Source organism: Lichenostomus cassidix, chromosome 8 (genome assembly GCF_008360975.1).
Source record: "Lichenostomus cassidix isolate B80296 chromosome 8, HeHo_3.0, whole genome shotgun sequence".
Taxonomy (NCBI): Eukaryota; Metazoa; Chordata; class Aves; order Passeriformes; family Meliphagidae; genus Lichenostomus; species Lichenostomus cassidix.
In genome coordinates, this window is record NC_139489.1 from 20,557,097 (window position 1) to 20,574,394 (window position 17,298).

The 17,298-nt window shown below is 38.0% G+C and overlaps 1 protein-coding gene across 4 annotated transcripts in view; it reads right to left on the minus strand.

Annotated features, from left to right (window-relative positions):
• Nucleotides 1–17,298, minus strand: part of CAMSAP2 (calmodulin regulated spectrin associated protein family member 2) — an 81,459-nt gene that overhangs the window by 8,778 nt on the left and 55,383 nt on the right. For all 4 annotated transcript variants that reach the window (XM_085068276.1, XM_085068274.1, XM_085068277.1 and 1 more), the window contains 6 exons: nucleotides 9,891–9,984; nucleotides 8,727–8,820; nucleotides 5,058–5,128; nucleotides 4,470–4,539; nucleotides 1,450–3,667; nucleotides 248–384 (listed from right to left, as the gene is read on the minus strand). In XM_085068276.1, coding sequence (XP_084924402.1) covers nucleotides 248–384; nucleotides 1,450–3,667; nucleotides 4,470–4,539; nucleotides 5,058–5,128; nucleotides 8,727–8,820; nucleotides 9,891–9,984 — 2,684 coding nt within the window. The remainder of the gene's footprint in view (nucleotides 1–247; nucleotides 385–1,449; nucleotides 3,668–4,469; nucleotides 4,540–5,057; nucleotides 5,129–8,726; nucleotides 8,821–9,890; nucleotides 9,985–17,298) is intronic.

Consider the following 17,298-nt stretch of genomic DNA (forward strand, 5'->3'; position numbering starts at 1 on the left):
CCCTGAGGGATACAGGCTCTCTCAGAAGCATGCTCTGAGGACCTGTGCTCAGGCCAGCACAGCTCACAACCTGAGAGAGCTACAGACTGATGCCACCTGCTGTCCTGCAGGGCCAGCTGGGCTCCTCAGCACATCTGGCTCTAGCCGTAAATATCTTCAATATTAAGATGCAAGTTACACTTTTAAGTAAACCGACGTTTTTATGTCCACCATTACCGATCATTTGGATCAGGACATGTAGTTTTACCTTGTCTCTTCCTTCTTATGTTCTAGTTCTGCTTCCAGCTGCTGCTTTCGAAGCAAAGTCTCTCTTTCCCTTCTCAAACGCTTCTCCAACAATGCTGCTCGTTTCATTGCCATATCATTTTCTGCCTTTTGATCATCCTAGCAACCATTTGAAGGAAAAGAACCAAAAACATTAAGATCTCTAAATTCAGCAACAGATTTTGACCAGTCATTAGACACTTAATTCTGTATACTGAGTATGCTAACATACTCTTGCAGTATTTGTAATAAGTTTATTTCTGAGGATTTTTTGTAAGATTCTTAAAAACTTCATAATAGAACTTTCCTTCCTGAGTCAAACAAAATTCAACACTGATACGAGAAAACTTGCTAAGTGAGGTATTTTAGTTTTGAGTCAGATCCCACACAACATAAACTTCTGCTTTCAGCTTTGGAAGATTCTACATGTATGAGGATGAAGGTAATTATCACGAACTCCAATAACTATGCACCATATAAAGGTAACTTCTGAGCAAGCCACATATTTTGTTAGAACTGAGGAATGCTTCCAGACAAGCTAGGTGCATCTACATACATGATATGAAATTTTGGGATATTCTAAGATGGAAATAAGTCTAGGCCACTGTCTTACAATATATATTATAGTTAAAAGCCTGTCTGAATACAGCTCTTTAATAAAATGTCTCCAAGGGTGCTCCCAAATACAAGCTTCAAAAGGGAATCACAGCAGATGGCTTCCCTAGCCAGTCGAGAGAGGGAAAAAGGCTCTCCAAAGTGCAATTAAAAATGTGAATATTTTTTTAAAATGCAGGCTGTTATGTACTTCAAAAACTTTTAGTTAAATTTGGGGGTGAGGTGGGGAAGTGAGGGTGAGATGTGAGTGTGTTTAATCAAGGTCACCAAAACACATGTGAAAAATAAATCTACATTCAGCATGCATTTTCCTCACCAAAATCTCCAAGCACTCTTCCATTTCTATGAATGGAAGGAAATACTCTGGCATGCTCAGAACTGCAAAATATAGTAGAAACTCACCATTCTTATGATGCCACATTAATCAAGTCCAAAATATAAGTTTGCACATTTAGAGTTGCAATACCACCTGCTTTGACTTCAGTCCTCACTGACATCCACATCTCAATTAAGAAATTCTTTTTCAAACAAAGCTTAATAGCTGACATACACATCCACTAGTCCTCTTACCTTAAAAAAGAATCCACAACACACTTTCTGGTCATCTTCAAACTGTTCTCTATCACTCTCACCTTCATATTTCTCAACAGATACCTCACTTTTTTCTGGTGGCTTCAAATCTGATAGGGAAACTTCAATTAAGTTAGCTGTTTTGGGAGCTGGAGGGGGTAAAATCGGTTGGTTCAGCTGATCTTCATTTGGGGTGAGGCACACAGTTTCTGTGATAGGCTGAGATAATACTTCAGAAACATTAGATTCAATAGGCTTAATCTCCTTTTCCTTTTCCTCCAACTTCTGCTCACCCTGTTTTGGCAATTTTGGTCCTTCTTCTTTTGCTACCTCCTCTGTAGACTTGGCTTCCTTCAAAACATTTCCCTTTAACTGAGGTTCGCTTACATGTTCACCATCATCTCCAAAGCAAACAAATGATCTAGTCTGAATAGGAACCTGACTGGGAGAAAATCTCCTCAAACGGGGAAGACTGTCCACAGACCGTGGGGCAGTCAAGGTACGGTTTAGAGGAGTTATTTTCAGTTCATTTGGCCTAGGAGTCCTTTGCATTTTAACGTGAAAAGAGGCATTCTTCCTGTTGGAAGACTGTGGAGATTGATGTGTAGAGCGAGGAGATTCCTGTGAGAAAGGTGCAACAGGAGCTGGAGCTCCTCCTTGCCTTGAAGAAGACTTAAAGTCCCGAATCTGCTTCTGAGGAGAAGGCTGAGGAGGAGAAATAACCCAAGCCTGTTGCTCTCTCATCTGCATCAACATCTCCTGTTGAAGGGATAGTCGCTGCATTTCTTGTTGTAGAAAGTGTAGGGAAGAGTTTAGTTTTTCAATAGATTTTGTATATTCCAAGAGATCTCCGTCATTAAGATTTTCTTCTGAGGGGCTTGCTAAATTCCATTGTTTTTCAGCATCCCCAGAAGTAGCAGGAGATTTTAACCATTTGCTATGAGAATTTTCTGGGTTTTCTTTTATTAATTCTGAAGTCTTACTAGTTAGGTCATCTGATTTTTGAGTTTCTTTTTCTTTTAACCGATTGCTGTCAGTGAATACCTTCTCATCTTCAGCTCCTGCTGCTTCCTCTCGGAGAGGTGATACTCCATCACCTTTCTTTTTCACAACATTTAGAAATGCTGTTCTTCCCATTTTCTGCCGCTTCTTGGTGAATGCAGCTTCAACTTTTTTCTTCTGTGCTTCAATGGCTCGCCTCTTTTCCTCTAGCTTCATCCTAAGCTGCACCATTTCAGAAGCCAGTAATTGTGTAGTGTCTCTTCCTTGAGGAACAGATGGCTCCTCGGGAATATGAGCCCAAGCAACCATATGAGGGATGTTCAGCTCAGAACCTTCTGGTGTGGTTTTCTGAGAACTGCTTCCACTGCTTTTACTATCTGTGTGATTCAACTTCCTGAATTTCTGCTCTGCAAAGCTGGTCATTTTAACCCCCGAACTTGAAGAAGCACTGCTGCCTGCCTGTGATTTAGTACTTACTGAGCTGGGACAGGGACTTAATTGATCTCTGTGATTGCTAGCCCGCATGTCATAATCCTGGAGAAATTTAGATGGTTCTTCCATGTCAGAGTCCATGCTTACAGTATAATCTCTCAAAGAAGAATCCTCATCCATTGTCTCTGGGATATCTTCTGATGGAACATGTATTCCAGTATCTACTTCTGTGTTGTCAGTCACAGGACTCAGAGCACCTTTAGTGTCTGTAATTATATCTGGGGTAGTCTGATTTGGTTTAATGTTTGAATTCAAGATGCTCATTTCCCGATTGTGAAGAAAGAACCCATTTGTAATTTGGTCTGTTTGGAGAAGTCTGGGAGATTTTTCGGTGTCGTGAATTATCTGCAAAGCCTCTTCAATGCTTGGCGTCTCAATCTGATTGCCAAAATCATCCAGAACTGCCCTGTTTTGCAGAGCTCCATTTGGAAACCTGTAGTGGCTGCTCTCATTGGCATTTCTTTGATTTGCATTAAGAGACTGATTGGCCTTTGTGTCTTTAAGAGGTGTAATGTCCTTTTCCTCTTCAATATCTTGATTCTCCTCTTCTCCATTTACTGGTTTGAAGGACAGATTTTTTCTAGAATGCTTCGGCATGCGGTTGATGTTTCCTGTAAGGCCTTCATTGCTCATAGATCTAGGAATTCCTCTGTTTGGAGTAGATGCTGGAATGCTTTTTTCTTTGTCAAAAGGAATGTCAAACGAAACTCCATGTAATGATGACCTAAAGGAGATCAGAATAAAGAAAGTAACTGAGCAACTCATGGTTATTAATAAATTAATGAAATATTTGCATTTGTTTTTTAAATTATTTTAAGCTGGTAGTATTAAAGGCACTGTTAGGTGTACTGTATTTTGCCTATCTTCAAATATAATAAATACACAGATATTTTTAGATAAATAGATGTAAGTATAATAAATTTTTAAAAAGCACAATAGAATAGAATGTAACAACATTTTCTTCAGACTCAGCCTGTGGTTTTTGGTAATTTGGAAAAAATTCTGGGAATTTTAGGAGTATAGGAATTGCCAGCATAGATCAGAAGGAAGGTGTGAAAAGACACAGTTCACACACCATTACAGCTCTTACCATTTTAACTTTAGTTTATATCCTACAGATTAAGACCTTATGACTGGTCTAACTGAAAACTAAAACATTCAGCCTCATTGTTCTTGGTATCCCCAAAATAATACAAGCTTAAATGCTACTGAGATCATTAGCCACGTTACTCTTACCATGTTTAGTTCACTGGGATGAGTAAATCTGAACATATTTAACGCCCACAATTCAAATGTCCGAAATATATATCTTTCAGTGTAAAGAATAAATTACTTATTTCTGAAGACTGTTTCCTATTAACCAGTTGTTAATCTGTGATATGGTTTTATCTTTCTTTTTCCACTTCTGCAAGTAGTTTACAAGAATTCTTATTACAGGACTCTGCAAATCCAAACTACAATGGAGCAGTTACTACAGCTCATAACCAAAGCTCAATATTTTGTGACCAGCTTGTAAGATTACTTACCTTTTTTCTTTGGGCCATGTCCCTACTTGCCCATCTACATAAGACATTGATGTGGACCTTCTGATGACTCCTAAGTGAAATAAAAATAGGACCCAATGTAACTGCTGTGAAAAATGATTTAGGCATCACCTTCTGTTGCTTTAACAAATAGTGTGCTTCACTACTCAGAACACTGCAATGGCAAAAAAAATGTTTATATATTGAAAATACAACTAGAGCAACAAATCCAATTTCATCCTGAATATATATTATACCCCTCAACCCTCAAAGAATTTACTATTGTGTAAAATATTGTACAAATCCTACTAAAATACACTACAAATACTTGTTGTAAGCCATCTTCCACATAATCAAAATAGAAGCCAAATTAAAAAGAACATACACAATGCATTTGCTACAAACACAAACTTCCCACTTGTACATTTTATAAATTACAGAAGTCAAATATGTAAATAATTAATTTTTCAAGTAAAGGTCCTTCCCTACTTCTGCATAAATAATGTTTGAATAAACATAAGCAAGACAGCAATTTACTCAGAGGACTACCCCTTGTCTCACTGCCTGTGCCACCCCTTTGTAAATTGTTACCTGGAACAGATGAATAAGGCTGCTGGGGTGTGTGCAGTTGGTGAGGTGGTGTGTAAGCTGGACTTTCCAATCTATAAAGCAAGAGACATGAACTTAGAATTAACACATCAAAAGCCACATTACAAAAGGTCAACCAGTCATCATGTCCTGGGCCAAGATAAAAACGGATTTATTTTTTGTGATGGGAAAGCAAGTGAGGTGTATTCTCTTCTGGAAATATTAATCTATCAACTAAAAAGAGAACACCATAATAATGTTTGACTGGAACTAATGCAGGTAGACCAAAAAGTCAAAAAGGTATTTCTCATACACAAACAGCTACAGAGCTGTAGTAGTTTTGTTAATGTACTTGTCTCCTGATTTATTTCATGTAAATGTCACTATTTGAAGGTTCTCATTTCTTAGGCTTGATTTTAGGAAGAAGTCCATGAGCAAGATGAGGCAGCTCCTACTGGCCTCAAAATGGAGTGATTGAAGCCAATATGACATACTTTCCATGCATTTCTATTTTCAGTTGCTTAGTTTGAAATTTCTGCTTTGTGTCTGGACTAACATGCACAAGAGCTGGATAAAGAAGATTTTGTGACAGACATGACTTTATAAATAAAAAAAATATATTCACTAATAAAGGAGTAATTATAGAGATTTCCTCTGTTTCTACTTACACAGACACTTTATTTTGGTTCACAGACAAGGTCTGTAATTGAGAAGCTGTGTTAATCCAGGATCAGATTAACATAATTCAGTGTTTTGATCAAGGTGCTTCTTCATGATCAGAACAAAGACATGTACATAAAGACACATGGATTTGTATGTAAAACTTCTAGAGAAGCCAGACTTCAAAACCAAGCTGGACTAAATCCTTTCATGTTTTGAATTTTGTCCACTGAATTGAAGTGCACACACTCCCTAACTCACATTTTTTCAGTCAGAATATTTTAATGTTATTATATTACATACACTGTATGGTGTAAAATGTCTCAATACTATTTGCATAAATTTAAGAAAAATACCATCTACAAAAGAATCTTTCATAACTATATATTAAATTATTCAAAATAGGTTCCCATAAATTCCTGGGGTTTTTTTTTGCCAGTAACACTACACACCAGCTACAAGACACATCTGTTTTAAATGGCATTTGAGATTTCTGTGAAAATTTTAAAATCCTAATGTCTCTAAGTTATCTTAAAAGAAAAGCATGCTCTCCAAGTTTAATCCAGCAGCCTGTGAAAATTTGCTACCATGAAGAAAATCTATACACTTAATTTTTCTTGGGGAAAAGACTGATTCTGGCACCAAGACTGGGTTCCATGGCAACCTCAGACATCGTAACTGCTCACTGCCACAGTCCCACTCCCTCCTCTGTGCTGGATCTGGCTCTCCCTCTGATCCTCTGAGTCATTTCAGCAAGCTAAGGCGACAGAAGAACATTCACTTTTTCCGACTGAATTAGTTTTTTCTGTCTTTGTGCACTGAAATGGCAAATCAAACACTCAAGGGGACAGGAATGCACAGTTGGGACAGGGAGGAAGGCCAGGACCACAACATCCTGCAGTCAGGTCTGTTCTGCCAGGGAACCTGCAGTCTGTGTGTTGGATTCCAACCATCTGAAATTAGTTTTTGGGCCTCTCCTTTGTCCTGCCATGCAGTAATGTATTATCAAGTTGGATGAAATACTCTGGTTTATGAGGAAAGGTACAGCAAATGGCCTTGGGAACCCCTGCTTCAAAGGATATGTTCAAAACCACTGTTTCTTTTTCTCCTGGCTTATACGCTCAGTTTACATGAAAATAAAATCATTGTCTACCTGGGAAATGCACTTTGGATGCATACAGGAAAACTATTTGCAATCACAACATTTAATGGCAGTAAGAAATATTATTAAAGTCAGCATAGATTTCTAAATGCTAAAAATGTACTTAGGAACCTTAAATCTCAAACCCAACCAAACTCTCACTCCCTCTCTCCAAAAACCCCATCCAAAAACAACAGAAAAGGCTAAACAGGATTTATCTGGGTTGGCAAGCAACAATTTGCTGAATAACCAATTAAAATGCTGATTTTATCCTTCTCCTCTGTGCCAGTTTAGACACAGTCAATAAACCTTTGCTCCAGAAATATATTGTAAATATATTGTAATGCTGTCTCTCATTCCCTATGCCCAGATCAGATCACTGGAAGGCTGTCTTTACCTTGACAAAAGATTAAAAAGAAGGCCTATTGTACAATTTATGCCCCTTATCATAGAAAGTATAGGTTGGAAAAGACCTTTAAGATCATGAAGTCCAGCCGTGAAGCCAGCACTGCCAAGGCCACCGCTAAGCCATGTCCCTAAGTGTCACATCTACACATAATACTTCCAGGGGTGGAGATTCCATCACTTCCCCAGGCAGCATGTTCCAATGCTTGGCAACTCTTTTGGTGAACAGATTTTTGCTAATATCCAATCGAAACCTTTGCTAGTGCAAATGGAGGCTGTTTCCTCTTCTCCTATCACTTGTTCCCTGGGAGAGGAGACCAATCCCCAGCTGTCCAAAACCTCCTTTCAGGCAGCTGTGGAGAGTGATTAGGTGTCCCTTGAGAAATTCATCACAAGTATGATCAGCTACAGAACACAAGGGAAACAGGATGTTTTTATATTGCTTCCAAATCTGTAACAGTAATACTAAAAATAATGTTTCCCATTGTCTTGGTCTTGGCTGGGATAGAGTTAATTTTCTTCCTGGTGGCTGGTGCAGTGCTGTGTTTTGGATTCAGTGTCAGAGCACTGTTGATAACACACTGGTGTTTTAGTTGCTGCTCAGCAGTGCTTTCTCCAAGTCAAGGACTTCTGGGTGCCTCGTGCCAGCAAGGAGGTGCAGGAGGAGCTGGCAGGGAGCATGGCCAGGGAGCTGAGCTGAGCTGAGCTGGCCACAGGGATATCGCAGCCTATGGACTGTTGTGCTCAGGATGAGTGGGGAGTTGGCCAGGAGGGGCTGACTGCTGCTGGAGGGAGAAATTGTACAGTGCAGCACTTGTTCTCCTGGGTTATTTCCCCCCTCTCTTCTATTCATTACAATTATTATTATAATCATATTTTATTTTGTTTCAATTATTAAATTGTTCTTATCCTGTGAGGTTTACATTTTCTTTCTGATTCTTCTCCCCATCAGGAGGCAGGTGGGGTGGGGAAATGCATTGTAGCATAAGTAAGAATTTTTACCTATTTGACTCTCATGGTGCCATAGTAAGATAACCGAATAAAACTAAAACCATCAGTCAGGGGTTTTCTTGCTGTTATCTCAGTTTACTTTCATTGTAACTTTTGGAAAATTTGCTGTGAATTCCAGAAAAATAGCTCCTTCAGAACAGATCTGGTCACCAGCCCTAGTAGAAATTGAAGAGGACAAGGCCATGTGATACTTCTCTGCTGAATGTTAAGTTGTTTTGGAAACTGGTAAGAGAATAGCACACTGCCCAAGTGTACAAACATGAACAAGCAGCCTGCCGTGCAACAGGGAGGGAGGGCTGAACTATGGGATATTGCACAAAATTCCACTGGCTGCATTTGGTAACTCAATTGCTGAGCTTTGCAAAAAGGCAAAAAAATTAAATTAAAAAAAATCTTTTTATTTTTAACAGAAAGGAGGAGATTGTGAAACAGTACAACTGATTCTCTGACATTACCTGGCTGCGAAGTCAGAACCAGATGGACCATCCACATAATTTCTTCTGTTAGCATTCAAGCTGTGAGCAGAAGCTGCATCTTTTGCAGGTTCAGCTGCCAGGAAGAACAAAGTACAAGTTATTATAGCTTACTATGCAGTTAAATTACATAGTAGAAATCTGTCCAAAATAATATGAAATAGTGATTTTCAAAGGTTTAAAAAATTTTCATTGATTCCATTATTTAAACTGGGAATTCACTGGGAATCACTTCCTTTCATCTTTTATGTCCTCCAAAGCTCCCATATTCATGGAATGAAGACTGACAAAATAGACTAGAAAAAGCAAGGAAAGAACTAATACAGAAAAATAAACTAAAAAGGAGCCACAAAATTAAAAGGAAGCAAATGGCTTTAGCAAAAGCTGTTTTTCTGGAAGAAATGTTTCTGACAAAAGGTTTTCTCCCCAAACCCTCAGACTGACTAGATAATAGGTTTTTTTGTCACACCCTAAAATAGTTAGCACTATTTAAAGATGTATATCAGATTTGTACGAGCTATAAAGCATACCAATGAGAAAAATGTGTAAGATCCACCCAATGAAAATCTCTTCCTAGTGCATGGAAATCCAATCACAGCACTGCTGTATGAACACTTCAATTACCAGGACTCTGTAGACATTAACAGATCTCGGGATCTATCTGACAGAGGGATTTTTAAATTTGAGAATTTGCTGATGGAAGATGCTGTCTTTGCACAGGGTACAAAATGCAATTTTACAATTAGATCTCTTTAATTTTCCCCAGATTTATGATTCTTTCTCTTGGTATCTTCTCAGCAACACAAGTTCTTCAGGCTAAATTCTGTTCTTGGTTCCTTATTATGTTTGTAATCCTTGCATGGGCATAAATGGATTCTAGGCTTGTTCAGGTCAGAAAAATTTGCAAGTGATTATACCACAACAATTTAAATGAGTTTTTGGTAACAGACAACAAAATCTAATTATGATTTATGAGATGAGATGAAGATTAACAATGAAGAAAAAGTACTTCTCTCCTTCTTTAAGGGGGTTGTACACTGCCAAATCCTGTTAACTAAAATATTCACTCCATCTGTGAACACAATGGCAATCTGTACACATACATATCAAAACATGCATATTAAGGCCAATCCAGAACATAATTACCTTGGGGGTGCACAACAACACGGGGTTGTACAAATGATGGCTTCACCACTTCAAACCACCAGAACAATTCTGCCATGAACACCATGTAATTGCTCTACATGGGAAAGAAAAAAAAAGATGGAGAGAAATTTATGTTAAAACACAAGCCTGCGAATAAACAGATTAAGCAGTATTTGGGAGATGTCTCTGTGTTTCAGCCTGTTTACAATCTCCACTTTACTTTTTTTTAACAATCTCCACTGTTTTTTTAGAAATAGAGACCAGTACAACTGATCTGAAGTATCAACTAGCTAATACATGACTTGACCAGATTGCAGCTGATTGGGTTGAAATGTTTCATAAGAAGCATATGCTCAAGCCTGATGTCTTGCAGGGAGGGCAGAGAGGAGCAGGATGGGTGGAAAAAGATGCCTGCCAAAGATCAGCCACTTCCATTAAAAATAGCAGTGAAAAGCCCATTGCAAGGCTAGACAATGCTTTTTTCAGAGATTTTTGACATGAAAAAGTATGACAGACCTTAGTTTTAGTGCAGGAAGTTGGAATCTGATTTTGGCTTTTGTGTTAAATATGTGCTTTTGTTCACATTTGGGAAAAGCTACCTAAATTTACAAGTTTTTAATGCAAAACAAAAAAGAGCAGCAGAATTTCTTGACTGCAAGTTAGAACAAGGTTTTAGCTCCAAAGATTTCTGCACACTTAATACTCTACTGATATATCTCTCTACTATACATTCCCTATAAAAGACATGGTGTGGAGCCACCAGATTTAACACTAGGGGAAAAACAACTGGTGACAAACTGTGTCAACAGCAATAAGAACAATCAATAAAAGAAAACTAGGCAGTAGCAGTTGTTTCTGCTGCAAGAGCATATGAGGAGTGCAAAAGACCAAAAGGTTATTGACTTTGGAAGCCGAAGAGGCCAAAGCTTCTGCATCTTCAGTGCTACTTCATATCTTGAAATATCAACTGAATGAGATCAGCAAATATCCAGGTTTGAGCTGGCTCAAGCAGGTGCACAGACCTGTGCCACCAGTCTCACAAAGTCTGAAAATGTAAACAATGCTCTTGTACATTATACTCTGCTTATACATTAAACTGGGAAACCATAATCAAACAAATCTCTCAAAGAGTTTGTTTTAAAAATTCTAAACAAAATGTCATTCTATTTCCAAAACAAATCACAGGCATTAAGGACAAGAACATAATTTTAAATTAAACAAAAAATTTACTAAAAAAAAAAAGATTGATAATAATGAAGTAATCCCAATTATGTATCGGTAAATTTGAAAATATAATTTTGAGTATCTATTTGACACTTCTGGTTCAGATTTATTTTTCCTGAAGATTTTTAACATAGATAAGCCTTTACTTCAGCAAAGGAATACTCAGACCAAAAGCTACTCCTACACTTTACTATGTGGTGAAGGGATCAGGCATATGTTGCCATAGTTATTACACAGAAGTTATAAACAGAACAGGAAAAACCTCACTGCTGCTTATTCAGCTCAACAGAACTGCATGAGAAAAATGCATAGCAAAATCTTTTCCATGCAAAATAAATGTCAAGAATAGCATTTTGGTATCACATACTGATTTCATTAGGAAGCTTAGACAAAGAAAAATCAGATTTACTTCTCAGACAAAATATGATTTTTAATATTACAATTTTGAAATATTATAATTTCTCTCCTAATATTTCACCCTCCCCTTGCCTCTCCTTAAATTTTTACTTTTTAAACTTGTTTCTTTAGTACAAAAAATAAATGATAAAATGTTCTAATTATAGCTTTGTTCCCATCTGAGAAATAATATTGCATTTAGATACTCCAAGTTCTTACATTTATGTTGAAATGCTGAATTTCAATTAAAAATACACACAATACTGTGACTGTTTTATGAAGGACAGATTCCTTCTGAGAATATCTTCTACGCAGTCCTGAGCTGCTGCAAGACAGTTTGTTTTTCCAAAGTCACCAAAGCAGTATTTACTGAACTAAAAATGAAAGTGCTGCACAGCCCACTGAGAACAGAGGCTACCTTGGATGTGTGGTGGTGAGCCAGCATGATGGAAATCACATTTTCTCACTAGTTATTTTTAGTCAGAAAGGGATGTTAAGAAGGATCAAAGGGAAAGATTGATGATCACTAACTATTTTATTGGGAAAAACTAGCAGTGGGTCTGTAGTAATGTTGCTATCCAGGACTTAAAAGAATGTATATATTTCCACAGATTTTGCCTTGATTATGGTGACAAAAATTCTAACATCTTGTCATATGATTATCACATGCACTTACACGCAACAATATTCAGAAGCATTACAGTATTTTAATAGTAATGAAAACTAAGGCAGCTCTGAGCAGTCCAGGCTGGTTCAAGCCCCCTGAACAGCAGATGGCAGACTTGTAGCTTCAGAGATCTTGTTATTTGCTAAACATTCTCATTTAATTTTTTTCAATTTGCTATTTGCAGACTGTTCATCAGTTGTATGTAGTCAGCTGTATTAGTGGTGCTGCATCTTTCAGTGCTCTACCATAAAAATCCTTTTGTTTAACAGACGTTGGAATGTTATCTTTTGGGAGAAGAAGAAATTGCCATATTTTGAGTATAAATTCTAAAATAATTACTTGCTTCTGCATAAGCTAGCTTGTTATTTAAAATTTTATACAAAACATAATAAATTATTTTCTTTAATATCTCTAGTCTCCCTACAGTTTTAAAATCACTATTAATTTTTAAATCAAATTAGCTAATGGAAGTAGAACATCCAATCTTGCCACTTCAAATAAATGATACCCTCCTAATATCTACAGGTGTTAGATCTGCATATTTATGGAATAACAACCAAATCATATACACAAATAATACATATACTTTGTCATCAGGCTTGCATCCACTAAAATTGGGTGTGAAAGCAGTCATAGAGGCTTTTAGAAATTTTTTCAAAATGAACACAAAAATCCACTGTAAAATTTTTATCATGATTCACATTAAAATCTCTATTCAGTGGGGAAGGAAAGGTCACCTCAGTGCAAATCCACAGATTTTTTGTTATACAAGTGCCAACATAAATGCTTCAAGACTGCAGAAAACTGGACTGTCACAAACTGTCTTGAGAAGGCCAAACTACAGCTCTGTGGATGATCCCAACACTACCAGTTTGTCCTTTGTCCTGCCACAGGCTAATAAATGCCACAACAACTCAGGTTTAAAACTCCACTAGGTCTTGGTTTCACACCAGAACAGAGAGGGAAGAGCGGCAGATTAACATCAGTGAAAGCAAACCACGCTGCTTCCCTTTAAATAATGAGTCAGGAACATTTGGTCCCTCTCAGGGAGAAACTGTCTCAAAAAACTGTTCCCTGGTGGAATCTTACTTTTAATTCCTGGTCCTGAATCCTTTTAACAGAGCCAGATGGGAATCCAATGGCTGAACTGACTCCCACCATACACACTGAGCTGCCTCACCAGGCACAGCCAGCTGCTCTCCCAGGTCCTCAAGGGCCTTCAGCTGCCAGATCAGGCTGAGGTGAGCAGCCTGGCTGGCAGTGGGTTTTGCACTGACAGTGGAGGGAAAGCTGTACAACATGTGTAGACATTGTGCAGCCCTGAATTTCTAGGATTTGTCTATGTAATGGATTTGAACACTATTTTTCACATTTCTGGTGCTGATTACAGGTTCTGCTTACGTTGTTTGCAAACTCACCATCAATATTATATCAAAAAGTACAAGTATTCAAAGCTGCTCAAGTGCAATAAATATTTTTTAGTATAAATCAACCCTTTGGATATCATATATTCCTGTTCAATTCTACAGTGGAAAGAAAAATCAAAAGTTCTGGGCCTGAATCAAAAAAGATTTGACAGTGCAAATGTTTTTTCTGCCACTCTGGTTAGTAATCAAGTGCAAAAATAAGGTACCTATTCAGTGTGCTTAGTTGTGATTCTGCACAGTTTAGAGTGTGGCCCACATCTAGGTCAGAGGAACGCCCCTTCAGTCAAGACACAGCAATCATCTCTCAGATTTGCGTCATTTCACATGCTGAAAGCTTTCCTTCTGTTATAAATATGCCTTCTGCATGAGCTTGGGTGAGCAGGCTCTACAGATATCAGCACACAGCAGCCAAAGAGAAGCAGCATCTGTGCTGAGGGGCAGCACATAACCCCCTAAGAATCAAGAGCTGCAGAGCCCCTGCTGAATGCACAGGAACCCACAGGGTCAGAGCAGCAGCACTCAGCCTCAGCCTTATGGGACCAGCAGCACATGCTTGTGTCAACAGCAGCCTGTACACAAGGGCAGTAGTTATTGCATGCAGACAAAGATTATAGGGACAAATGAACCCCTGAGAAACTTTCTGGCCACGTTCCCCAAAGCCACTGGTGAGCCAGTATGAGCCCTGCTTCTGGAGACCACAGAGTTGGGTTCCAACCCTGTAAAAATGATTCTGTGTGTGAACTCTGTGAGCAAATGAGTGCACTGTGTGAATAGTTATCTCTTGGCAATAACTGATTCATGTGACGCATAATTGCAGTCGAATTAATAAAAGATGTTCTAATATTGTGATCTGAGTCTCACCCTCAATCCTCTACCAGTGAAAAGAGAATGCACAACATGTGTACGTTAAATGAGTAACGCAAGTTTCGGATCACTATTTAAAAATACAAAACACAAACCCACACATTTTTAAAGGCTCAGGTAAAGGAACACTTACAGAAGTCAATAATTAACTGCCTGACAATTGATGGAATATGAAGTTCCCATGCTCTTAAATCATGGCAAACATCAAATGATTCGAGTTGTCAGTCAGTCCCCTCTTTGACAGTTAACCTCCTAAATGACTTGCTCTCAGATTTGAAGCCTATGGCCCTACTAGAATAAAGTGGCAGGGAATGATCTAAAATTATCAAGAATATAATCAATTACAACCAAAAATGTAGTTTTTTCCTCTTTTAGAAATACTTTCAACATCTGTCTCATGTGACAAATGGAACATGTGGCATGCTTTTATTTAAGTTTTCTATTCAGGGACCATAAATGTCCCTTACAACATCTTTTGAGGAATTATACATTGCATTAGACACCCAAAGCACAAATGCTTCATACCTCCAATTACATCACAGTGCCAATCAACTGCTGGGACAAATCAATGAATAAGTCTTTACAATTCTGCAGTGTGGTTCATACTTCTTGTTATGGCACTTTATGCGAAGCTTTCTATTTCTACCAACTTGTTTTTTGAAAAAGTGAAATAAGTGCATGTCAAGACACAATAAAACAGTTCCTCCAGTTCTATGTACTTTGCCAGATACAGGTGAAGAACAAGATACTTTTAAAAAATAAATCCAGTCCGAGGATAAAACTGCCTGCAAGAGAAGGGCAAAAAACCAATCTGCACAACTAAAGAGAGATTCAAGATTTTCTATTATTTCCTCTTGTTAAATATGCAGGGAGGATTCAGAAAACGTTATGATTATTTTTATGTAATCACTCTCTACTTGTGTTTGTCTGTCTCAATGGAAAACAACCAGGAACCAGTATGGTCCCTTGTTGGTGCCTCAAGCATCCATGGAATGTATTCAAATATTTTTTCTTTAATATCAGTAGCCCTGCCTTAGTAAACATCTTATGAAGAACTTCACAAATGTATTTTTCTTAGAGGAGAGAAACAGGCAATAAGAAGCAAAAAAACTTACTTTCTGAGTCCTTTGATTATGACACATTAAAGCTGTCTAGAAATCCAGACAAAGCTTATTTCTCCTCTGTGCTAAAACATAACTAAGCCAATAGTTTCATCTGCTGCAAAATCAGAGAGCCTCTATCAAAGACTTAGGATGCTTAAGTGAAGTGATTGTGTCTCTGAGCATTTTGAAAACCAAAAGCAGGCACAGTCACCTTGGTCAAGTGCTGCACTAAATTTCTGCATCATAGGCTATCTCTAAGCTACCTCGATTCAGTGTCACAGGACAGTGCAGTGTGCCCTGGGAAGAATGTAAGGCATGTATGTTGTGCTTGATCGCTTTAGAAGAGGTTCTGCTCTCTTCCTTCTCAAGAGCCAGCAGCAAGTCAGGATGCCTACTGTAATTTCTAGGACCACACAAGGCACAGCATTGTAATCCCAAAAACTATGCAGTGAATTTTTTCTTGAGGTTTTTTCCAGTAAGATATCAGCAGTTGGTTCTTTTTATTTTTTCTGTCACCACTACGAACGCAAGATTTTTAGCCAAAAGCAGGGTGGCACCCGCTGTGCAGTATGAGCCACGCTGAAAACAGACAGGAATTTCTGCTGATTAACAAAGATGCACTTCTAAAAATCCTAAAACTTCATACCATGTAAATTTTGTAGGCTGAGATAGAAATAGCTTCCACAAACCAGTAATTCAATGTGCAATATTTAAAATATCCATTTACAAGTTTTTTCAAAGTGACAATAAAATTCTTTGGAGAATAAACATTTATTAAAATTTACTCTAATCAGATGCAGTGGAAAACTAAGGAAGAGCTCCCTTAACAATGAATTTATTTTTAAAGCAAATTCATTCTAAACACTGGAAAAACAGAGTCTGCAGCACTAGCTAAAGTTTCCATGCCAGGTTTTAGAAGAAAAACTTGGCAGCCTTGCTTTGTAGCACTTACATCTAAATAAGCATCCACACCACAGCAACTTGTAAAAACACAACCACAAAAGGGCTTTCTCAGATCTAGAAATACACTAACTCTTTGAAAGAACTCTAAATCCTATCTAAAAACAGTGTTCAGAAACAGCAAAATCACTGAGTCTGCAGCACCTCAAAAGTGTAAAGTCTGATCCATTGGGACATTAACAAAAATTCACTATAGCTGTTTTTTTAAAATTGAAGCTTGCTAGTGCATACTGGCTTGAGAAATAATTCAAACCAGTACTATAAAAACAGTATGACTAATTGTTACGAGTCAAAACAAAAGTAATCAATTCCATTTATTCCATGTATCTGTAAGCAGAGAGAAACAATCAAAATGCAGTGAAGGAGTCCTACTCGAGATCACTGAATGTGGTTGTAGGACTATAAAGAACAGACAAAGCAGACTGCAATGCAGCAGACTTCACAAGTATGTGGGTAGATTGCTGTATGTGAAATTTAAGAGCACCAAAAGCTGATTGAAAGCAGTCACTACACAACTTTGCATGCACAAAATAAACCAGCAACACCTAAGTAGTCTAGACTTGAGTCCTACTGCCCTTACTCACCCTGGCAGCTCATTATTTATTTGAAAAGGATTGGGTTCAACCCTACAGGAGACAACAAAGCTGTATTCAAGCTCTGGCCTCTGTGACTCTGCTTGTGAGATTGCTATAAAGTCATAAAAGCAGTGAAATGACCCAGATATTTAGAAACCAATTACATCCCATCTGCAATGGATATGCTGACTT